Raw genomic sequence first — 11071 nt, forward strand, 5'->3', positions numbered from 1 at the left:
TACTTTTCAGAGAAAGCAACATGAGATGCTCATGATGCACACAAAAATGACGTTACCATGGATACCTACCCTGAAGGGTAGTAACTCTGTAATATGCAAAGACGGAATAATTAAAAGGAATTTGCATCAAACTTAACAATGAAAAAAGTGTGTGAATTATTTTTTTCAAATCATTCAAAATGTCTTGGCAATAACTGAATGGATAAAACTGTATTTATTATACTTGTTTTGTTTCATTATAACTTCTCATTTGTTGATTTACTTATAACATGTTTCTGTTTGAAGATATTTCCTTGAAAGATCACACAGTGCAAGAGAAACATTATCAAAGGCTTTTGAGCTTTGTCCAGAAGAGGTGAGATTTTTCAAAATTATATGATTATAGTACTGAATTGTTTGGAAATCAGCGGTCAAATTTTTAAATGAATAAGAGTTCTGTCTATGAATGTCTACAGTCTCTAGCCAGTCTTGGTATCACTATTACACATCAATCTCACTATGAATTGTCAAGCAGAAAGCTTGCCGATTGCTGATAAATTGACAGATCCATGTTTTAACCATACATCTATTCTATCCGAATGACCAAATGTTGGTTCAGTAATGAAGACCCTGAATATGTGTAGTTTTGAGACCTTTTTTGCCCCAAAATTCATCAATTTTTCAACTAAATTTCAGAAATTAAGCTGTTGTATTAGAGATATTTCGTTCATCACTGATTCACCTATGATTGTAGTTTTCTGTAATTTCTCAAGTTGCCATAGTAGCCATCCAAAATGTGCATAAATTAGGCAATTATTTTTTATAATATCTGGAAAAAACAATATCTGATTTCCAGATGAAAGTTAAAATAGGTAAGCAAAAATTGACCAAGTTGCTTGAATTCTGCATATTTTTCATATGGTTACCATGGCAATTAAATTTGCAATATTACACAGTTAGCGGTATTTGGGAGTAGGGTCACAGAATTTGTATAAAGTGTTTGCCTCCGTGAGACAGGAGGGATGGAGCCTAATAGCTAAAATTAGCAATTATCTTCAAAATTCTTGAGGGAGTAACACAAATCATTCAGTCAGAACATTATAACTTGGTGTAAAAGCATAATTCTCTTTGGAATTGTGATAATTTTGAAACAGAATATAATTGAATGTTGTTTAAGTGTGTAATTTGTATACCTAGGAACCTGAGGATGGTTATCTGACTGATGAACAGGAAACGCCCGCCCCCGAGGACTCTGTACCACCAACATATCCTCCTGGCCAGACAAGCTCTGCTCCCACCACCACAAGTCCCCCAACAAGTGCATCCCAATCGCAGCCCCCTTCTCAGCCCGCCACTCAGCCGCCGTCTCAGCCCCCAGCCCAGTCTCCTTCTCAGACACAAGTACAGAACAACCAGGTTAATGTAAGTCACGTGTCTCCACAACCGATTCATCCGAGTAACCAAATCAACAACCAGCTCAACCAACAGACCTCCTCCCCCAACACACAGGCCCCACCCCCGGGGCAGGACAATCCAGATACCGGCGAGGAGGAATCAGACAATGGTAACAAAAAAACAACCCCAGAGTGAAAAAAGTTAACAAATGATATCGATAGTTTTTTGTACAAGTGCTAGAGATTATTGTCGGTCACTCGGGTGTAGAGGACGTGACAGACAACTTAGAAGCTTCAAGTCTAGAGCGGTCATGTGAACACAACTCTAAGTAGTTTGTTTCATTCTTTAAAGGATGTTGTCTTATTGTGGGATAATTTATCTGTGATCTGCATGGTACGTACACCAAACCAGACAAACTGATCTTAGTGAAGTAATATTTACAGAAGGAGAAGGACCACTCTCCTATTTTTCTATTGTTAGAGGCTAAACCACCATAGGACAGAGTTTGGTCTGAAATCTTTTCAGACTGGTGATTTCTACTTTATATAGGATAACTCCTCCGTGTCCTGTAGAACCCTCTGTGTCTGCCAAGATTTGCGACTATTAAGTGATTGGAAAATTAAGTCCGGCCTCCATGTGCACTTGCATGCTTGTCTATTAATATTTCCAAGAGCATGAAGCATAACTACCTGTGAGTGCAGGCCTTGGACAGAGAATTGTGCCTAACTGTGTGTCTAATACTGCAGGCTGCAAAAGGAGGACTCCATCGCGAGCTAGCTGTGATACACATCACGGCAGAATAAATGGTTATTTTCAAATTTTGTATTGGTGTGGACTAAGACAGTGTGTGTGTATGTGTGATACATGTAATCTAGGGTTGTTATCAGGTGACTCAATATGATGCAGTTACCTTTTGGGACATAGAGTAATTTATAAGGGGGTGGGGGTATAGACCGTTTGAGTAATTTATAAGAAGGTGAGGGGGATAGGGTATAGACCGTTTGAGTAATTTATAAGAAGGGGTTGGGGTATAGACGGTTACAGTAATTTATAAGAAGGGCTTTGGGTATAGACCGTTTGTTTTCTATCTTGCCATCTAATCTTTGTCTATATTGATATTCAGTTATTCTGATATAATAAGCTCTTTACTGTAAACATAGTAAACTAAATAATAAGGTTGACATTCAAACTAAATCCTAAACTTTTTATTTCCCAGATACATATATGATATTTATAGGATTAGTAAAGAATGTGATATTGAATAATCTGCATAGAATGTAGAGATGTACATTATAACCCGCACATTTTAAATGGAAAATGAGCCTCCTGCAAATATATTAATATTAACAGGGGAAATGGTCAATGTTATTATTTGCATATGTCACTACCTAAGAAGATTCTTCTTCTAACTAGTTTGTAGATTAATAGGAACAGGAAGAGCATTCCTGTTCCGATTAGTATAGGAATTCAGAAATCAATTTCCTTTCAAAGGATGACAATCCTTGTAAAAGATTTTTGTTGAAATCAAAGCTAGTCTAAGAACGTGTGTTCTTATGTAGATAGGAAATGTTCTGATGTGGTTCCCACTGCAAATAGTTTATCTACCGTCACTTAGCAATGACATTGTCGACTGTTAGAATGAATTGTGTTAGGAGATAATGTTAGTTAGAATGAGAAACAGCAGGAGTGACGGGCATGTCCCAACACAGAAACTGTACTCATCATTGTCTACATGTTTTGAGTATATCAGTAGTACATTCACAGCATGACTTCAATTATAATCCCTCAACACCTTTCCTCAACAATAGAATTTTGTCTGGGGTATTGTCCCTCAACACCTTTCCTCAACAATAGAATTTTGTCTGGGGTATTGTTCCTGCTTAATGCAGATTCAGACCTCGAAGTTCCCAGTCATAAAAAACTTAGTCTAGACCAAATGGTTATTTTGAAGTCTTCTGCTACCATTATCTCCTTAAACTAGATTTTATAACATCTATTGAATACCCATCAAAGTCATAATTGGTCAACAGTTTTTTTTCTTTTACATTTTGAACCATGGTCCCATAGCCATCCTCTTCATATTTGCTGGAGTTTACATAAAATTTGGTTAAGTTGATAAAATATGATTTTGATAAGAGTTATATAAATGATTTTGTTGATGTTTCTCAGATACATTAACTGTTAGTTATAAATGGAGCAATGCAATTGAGTCCAACATTAGACTTCTGTATTCCTACAAAAATGCGACCAGAATTAGACAGATTCGGGCACAGGAACAAGAAACTAGATACAATTCATATGGTGTTTTTAGTGGATTGCTTTGATTAAAAAAATGGCTATCAACTTGTATTAAAATGTTTTTTTATCAAGATTTGCAATGATTTCAGAGAAAGAGCTGTTTTGATTATAAAAAGAATGTCTTTTTCTATCTTGTTGAATTATATTGTTACATGATTTAGCCTAATATGTCTCTATGTATGTTGCGAAAAACAAAAAACATGTATCTACTTGCGATGTAGAAATTGTTGTTGAGAATCTATTTAAGCTACACGTGGATAATAAGATATGTGTTTACCTACAATGTAGAAGCATACAGAATACACATGTATTATTACTCTTCACGGCACCAGTCTGTACTGTATCACAAGTGTTGGTTGATGTCGTGTATATGGTGATCATTAGTGTTATTATATATGTTTGCTTGTAAATACTATAAACTTTTTCAGTGAGATAAATCCATGCTATATATGTGAGTGCGCATGTTAAAGTATGTAATTATTATCGTATTTATCCTTTAACAAACCCTAGCACCGACATAAAACTAAGCAGTTTAACGATCGCAGGTGGTATTATTTGAAGTATTTCTACCGAAACTGCAATACGCTGCTTAAAGCCCGCCATGGGATTGTTAGGGGTAAATACGGTACTACTCTCGTCGATGTAGACCATCTTTATTTAATAGTGCTAACTCATGGATATTGGTTTACACGGCAGCTTTCGTCGTAGTTACTGTACATAAGAGTAACCTTAAGTTGCCTTGCATAGTATGCACTGTGGCACATGTTTCAGATTTGTGATACCTTGTAATATATGTACAATACACAGCAGTTGTATAGTAGGTAGTTTTATTTTAAATACTTCTGTATATATTTCCCCTATATCTTAATCACTCTTATCCTCTCTTTCCTACTCTGAGAAGATTCAACCAACTGAAACATAAATGTCACCGCTGTGAATATTAAGGATATTCATGGTAACAGGAATTAAATCCTTGAATATTTAAACACAATTCAGTAATTTGCAATTGCAAGTAAGACACTAGTAGATCATAATTTATAAACATGCCCACTATCTTTCAATTGCATTTAAAAGATATAAAACTCAAGACTGTTTACCAAAATAAAATAAAAACATTTTAAGAATGTCCTCTATTTCTGATATTGGCAGTATTTTGAATATAACAAATAGGTCAAAACATGGTCAACAGTGAGTTTCACATGGCAAAGTTTGACAATGTTTTCTAATAAAAAAGAAGCTTGGAACTTGTTTTATGAGAAAAATCTAATCAGTTCTACATCAATTTGCTTTGCTGAAAGGTTTTGAAACAGGCTTTATGCTTTCCTGCTGTTATTGATAGTTTCTTAGCCAGATTCCAAAGTGAACATTGATAGAGATTTTGTGGCCTGATATACAGATATATAATTGTATCAAGGCTTGTTTAAGTCTTTCCTAAAGATATTTCGACAGATATTTGCTATGAAATGAGGTACATGCATTTCTTCTGTATGTGCATGGTTTTTGTCCATGCACCTTTTCATATATATATAAGACTCGTATGTCATAATTTTATGTACTGGCTTCAAACTGCACATTGCGGTTTGGCCATAGCCATAATTTTATTCTCAACAGTTGATAATGTATTTTGTTATTTTTGTTTTTTAAGACGAAGTTGAAACAGATTATAAGTTGACAGTGTGTGATAACCATTTTCCGTAGGAAATATTTTAATGACAAAAGTAGCTTAACTTATTTTCATGCTTTATCATATGAAATTGAGTCATTACTGCTGTTTCAACTTGGAAATAATTCATTAAAGTGAGTTGTCACAAAAAATTAAGACTTGAGTTGTGTTGTCTAAGTGATATCTTCATATCCCTTCCCTATAAAGGCCCACTATGATTTCAAAACAAAAATTAAAGGTTTCTTGGAAACAAAAATAACATAAGAAAATGTATATCAATGGTTTAAGATGAGGTTATAACACCAAACAAATACAAGATTCCCTGCGTAATTTACAGTGAATATTCACTCCGCTGTTTTGTGGTTATAAGTGCAGTGAAATTCTAACTTGCGCTCCGCAATAAGAACAGCGGCGGGAAACACAAGACTTTGTGAAATGATGGTAAATTTACTTTAATTGAATTGTGCAGAAGATGATGATAAATATATAACTAACAGTTAGCTTATAACTTTTGTGATTCTATAAAAATTATCAATTTCGTTTCACATTCCTTTTTATCCCCCGCCCAACGAAATTGGCGGGGGATATACAAATGGGTTCGGTCCGTCCGTACGAATGGTTTCCGGAGCATAACTCTAAAACCAGTAGAGATATTTCCACGAAACTTCATACACACATTGGTCTTATGGTATAGTAGTGCCTTTTGCTATTTTTAAGTTTTCATTTTTTGCACTTTTTCCGTAACCATGGAAACATTGCTGAAAATATCATATTTTTGTACCAGGTTCGTTTCCGGAGCATAACTCTAAAACCAGAAGAGATATTTCCACGAAACTTCATAGACACATTGGTCTTATGGTCTAGTAGTGCCTTTTGCTATTTTAAGGTTTTCACTTTTTGTACTTTTTTCTGTAACCATGGAAACATTGCTGAAAATGGCAGATTTTTGTGTAAGAATCGTTTCCGGAGCACAACTCTAAAACCAGCAGAGATATTTCCATGAAACTTCATAGACACATTGTTCTTATGGTCTATTAGTGCCTTTTGCTATTTTTAGGTTTTCATTTTTTGAACTTTTTCCGTAACCATGGAAACATTGCTGAAAATATCATATTTTTGTACCAGGTTCGTTTCCGCAGCATAACTGGAAAACTGGTTGAGATATATGCACGAAACTCCATAGGCACATTAGTCTTATGGTCTAGTAGTGCCTTTTGCTATTTTAAGGTTTTCACTTTTTGTACTTTTTTCTGTAACCATGGAAACATTGCTGAAAATGGCAGATTTTTGTGTAAGAATCGTTTCCGGAGCACAACTCTAAAACCAGCAGAGATATTTCCATGAAACTTCATAGACACATTGTTCTTATGGTCTAGTAGTGCCTTTTGCTATTTTTAGGTTTTCACTTTTTGTGCTTTTTTCTGTAACCATAGAAACATTGCTGAAAATATCATATATTTGTAGCAGGTTCATTTCCGGAGCATAACTCTAAAACCAGCAAAGATATTTCCACGAAACTTCATAGACTCATTCTTTTTATGGTCTAGTAGTACCTTTTGCTATTTTTAGGTTTTCATTTTTTGCATTTTGCTATTTTTAGGTTTTCATTTTTTGCACTTTTTCCGTTACCATGGAAACATTGCTGAAAATATCATGGTAAATGTTACTTTGCAAAACTCCACCCATCTTTGTGTATATAGTCTAATATAAATGTCAAGGCTGTATACCTGATTCAACAATTGCAGCCCCGCTCTACTTGAATTATACTCCATCTTTCTTTAGCTCAACTTCCTTTTTCCTGTTTTTTTTTTTTTTTTTTTTTCATACACATAAGTCTCCACAATCAAAGCTTTGATATCTCCATTAGCGGGGGATCTGAATGACTATGTCCTTGTTGAAAATTAAAAGCTGTTTCGGAGATATTTGTGGGCCTTTAACACAACACAATAAACATTTCTCCAATCATGAGGAAATTCAGAAATCTTAAATCTAAACAGAAAACTAAAGACCACACAGAAAAATTATGTTATTTTTATTTTTGATTACATGTAATATACAAACCTGATCTATAAATAACACCATATTTGGAATACATCTCCAACCAGCAGTCCCATGATATAATTTCAAACAAACAAAAAAGGATTTCTTCAACAAAACAAATTACAAGCATTATATACCTACAATAATTTGAAATTAATAGATATTTTTGCATTTATAAAAGAAATTTAAGGAATATAATAACTGGATTTCTGAATCGTGATTCTTAGTTTGGTATTGAACTTGGAATTCCTATTTAGTCACTTTAAAGTGAAAATGATATAATGTTAATATAATGTTTTTATACACAATCTATAAAACTTAAGTCCAACAAATTCAATGTATACCAAGACAGTAAATACGTAGTTTTCAGAGATTCCACTCAGTTCTGTAATGCATGGTATATGAAAGGTTAATAAGAAAAATGTTGGATTTAATAGAGCACTTCTGTAAAAACTTTTGAGATTCAACAAAATATGTGAACTAGTACTACTTACCCACACAACACCACAACAAAATACCGTATTCGATCCAATAAGCGCCCATGTCCCTATAAGCACCCATCCCCATTTTTTGAGGCCTCCATTTCAATTGCCCAGGCATAAATAAAGACTAAAAACTGTAAAGATTTGCAATAATTTCGTCTTATTAGCACTTTTTCAATTTATTAAACGCCCTGGGCGCTTATTGGGTCGAATACGGTATGTGAACTACATGTAGCTTAACACTTCATCAAAATATCCAGTAACACACACTCTTATTTATAGATTACATTGTACATCTTTTGAATACTTCCCATTTATATGAGGGACATGTTATTATAGATTTATATATTGATAAACACAATTTTGAGATATTTCGTCCTTTTTTTGAGATTTATACATTTGTATTATGACTACACTCACTCGTTTATTAGTAGTTATCAGTGGCATACTTCCTCAGGAGAGATTTTGTCTATGACTATATATGCCACAGTATATTACAGAGTTAGCTCCCTTGCTGGAAGGTATCCATTGTGACATCTGGGCCCTTTTCTAATATACGGTTTGACTGGTTGGACCTAGTTGTTCGTTTATTAATCAAAGACGGACCTGGTGATTTTATGTTGTTTTCGGACGAGCTTTGACAAAACCCTCACAGGCCTGTATCAAAACTGCAGGTCCGTCAGGATTTATACTTAAAATAATGACTGTAACCACGGTCGAACCAGTTGTTCCAAATAAACGAAAGCAGCCCATTGTTTTGTGAGCGAAATCCATATCATTTTCTCTGAAAAGTATGACGTTTTGAATACCTATCGACTAGGGCAGATAAATCTGTAATATACAAATACAGATTATCACCGGACATGATATAGAGATTTCATACCATTATCAAGAGACAGGTAAATTAAGTAGAAAATTTTCAATCCATCATTTCATTAATAACATATTTTTCACCATTTGATAAAAATAAATTCATAGTAGAAGGTATTTAATGTAACTGTCAACAGCAGGTACTTCAACACACCACAGGGAAGGTCACACGGGAAGGTCACACAAAATTAACAATAATGGCAATAACCACAAATATTACATTAACAGGAATCAGTATATGACATTATCAGGATTTCAAACAGAAAAAGACCCTCATATGACAATAAGAGTAATATTAAAAAAATCATATGACAATATCAGACATTCTTCAATAATAAATAAAACATAGCCCCTTGGATCACATGGCAGCCATTTTGACATGATGATAATATTGATTTCTCGCATGAAAATAACATGAATATATCATGACAATAGCAGACATTCCTCAGATGACAATAACAGAAAATTCTCCATGATAATTAATTACGAGAAACCCTAAAACGATGATAGAATCTCTTGCATGAAAATATTAGGAATCCCTTCAGATGACAATAACAGGATTTCCTCCCAGCTAGGTCAGAAATTCCATGATGTGACAATAGGGATTGATGATAAAACAATGATAGGACTATTGACTTGAATCAAGCTTAAATATCTCAATATGTTGTTTGGGACAAATGTGTAACTTTTCAAACGAAAAAAATAATGATAAACTACTCTTCTTTACCACATTCATAAGCATGCTTTCCAAAATAAACAGTAAGCATTCTTTTAACAAGAGGCCCATGGGCCTTTACGGTCATCTGACTCATGGCACAAAACAACAAAGTCACAGTATAAAGTAGTGGTTAACAATTAATATAAATAATACAAGGAACTCCTTAGCTGAATATGTAAGTTTCTGAAATAGGTAAATGTCATTTGTTGAACAAACTTGGTTGCCCTTCATCCATATATGGTTGTAACCCATTCAAGGATTAATATAAGGAGTCAGATTTTAAAGCCAAATTTCAGCTAAGCTCCCAGTTTGGACCTCCGCCGTACTATCCCCATGGGTCTTAGCCTGGTCCTTTATAAAATATGATTGTCCTCACCTAAAGTTCCCCCTTCTGAATCAATTAAAACCCCTTTAGACCAATTTTCATTGAGATCTGAAATGAACCCCAACACAGGAAGTGGGCCAGCAGCCATCTTGAAATACCAAAATTTTTACGAAAATGTTTGCACGTTGTTCGGCATCAATTAAAACCCCTATAGACCAATTTTCATTGAGATCAGAGAGTGAAACCTGAAAACAGGAAGTGGGCCAGCTAAAATTAAGAAAATTTGCCCTTTTGGGGCCCCACCCCTCAGCCCCTAGGGGTCGGACCAGGCTCATTTATATAAAATATGATTGTCCTTCCCCAATGATGTTTAACACCAAATATAAATGAAATCCATCCAAGGATGAAGGAGGAGTAGGATTTTAAAGCTTAAAATAAGAAAGTTTGCCCTTTTGGGGCCCCATCCCTCAGCCCCTAGGGGTCGGACCAGGCTCATTTATATAAAATATGATTGTCCTTGCCCAATGATGTTTCACACTAAATATAAATGAAATCCATCCAAGGATGAAGGAGGAGTAGAATTTTAAAGCTTAAAATAAGATAATTTGCCCTTTTGGGGCCCCACCCCTCAGCCCCTAGGGGTCAGACCTATCTCAAATATATAAAATATGAATGTCCTTACCTAATGATGTTTCACACTAAATATGGATGAAATCCATCCAAGGATGAGGAGGAGTAGGATTTTAAAATTAAAATTAAGAAAATTTGCCCTTTTGGGGCCCCGCCCCTCTGACCCTAGGGGTCGGACCAGGCTCATTTATATAAAATATGATTGTCCTTCCCCAATGATGTTTCACACCAAATATGGATGAAATCCATCCAAGGATGAAGGAGGAGTAGGATTTTAAAGCTAAAATTAAGAAAATTTGCCCTTTTGAGGCCCTGCCCCTCTGACCCTAGGGGTCAGACCAAGCTCATTTATATAAAATATGATTGTCCTTCCCTAATGAAGTTTCACACTAAATATGGATGAAATCCATCCAAGGATGAAGGAGGAGTAGGAATTTAAAGCTAAAATAAGAAAATTTGCCCTTTTGGGGCCCCACCCCTCAGCCCCTAGGGGTCGGACCAGACTCATTTATATAAAATATGATTGTCCTTCCCCAATGACGTTTCAAACCAAATATGGATGAAATCCATCAAAGGATGAAGGAGGAGTAGGATTTTAAAGCTAAAATTAAGAAAATTTGCCATTTTGGGGCCCCGCCCCTCTGACCCTAGGGGTCGGACCAGGCTCATTT

General features: G+C 35.0%; 1 protein-coding gene across 1 annotated transcript in view; it reads left to right on the top strand.

Moving 5' to 3' along the window:
- Nucleotides 1-3166, top strand: part of LOC138307480 (ubiquitin carboxyl-terminal hydrolase 9X-like) — a 49746-nt gene extending 46580 nt beyond the window's left edge. The window contains exon 56 of the mRNA XM_069248253.1: nucleotides 1177-3166. Coding sequence (XP_069104354.1) covers nucleotides 1177-1569 — 393 coding nt within the window. The 3' untranslated portion in view covers nucleotides 1570-3166. The remainder of the gene's footprint in view (nucleotides 1-1176) is intronic.
- The last annotated feature ends 7905 nt before the right edge of the window (nucleotides 3167-11071 follow it).

This window comes from Argopecten irradians, chromosome 14, assembly GCF_041381155.1.
Source record: "Argopecten irradians isolate NY chromosome 14, Ai_NY, whole genome shotgun sequence".
NCBI lineage: Eukaryota > Metazoa > Mollusca > Bivalvia > Pectinida > Pectinidae > Argopecten > Argopecten irradians.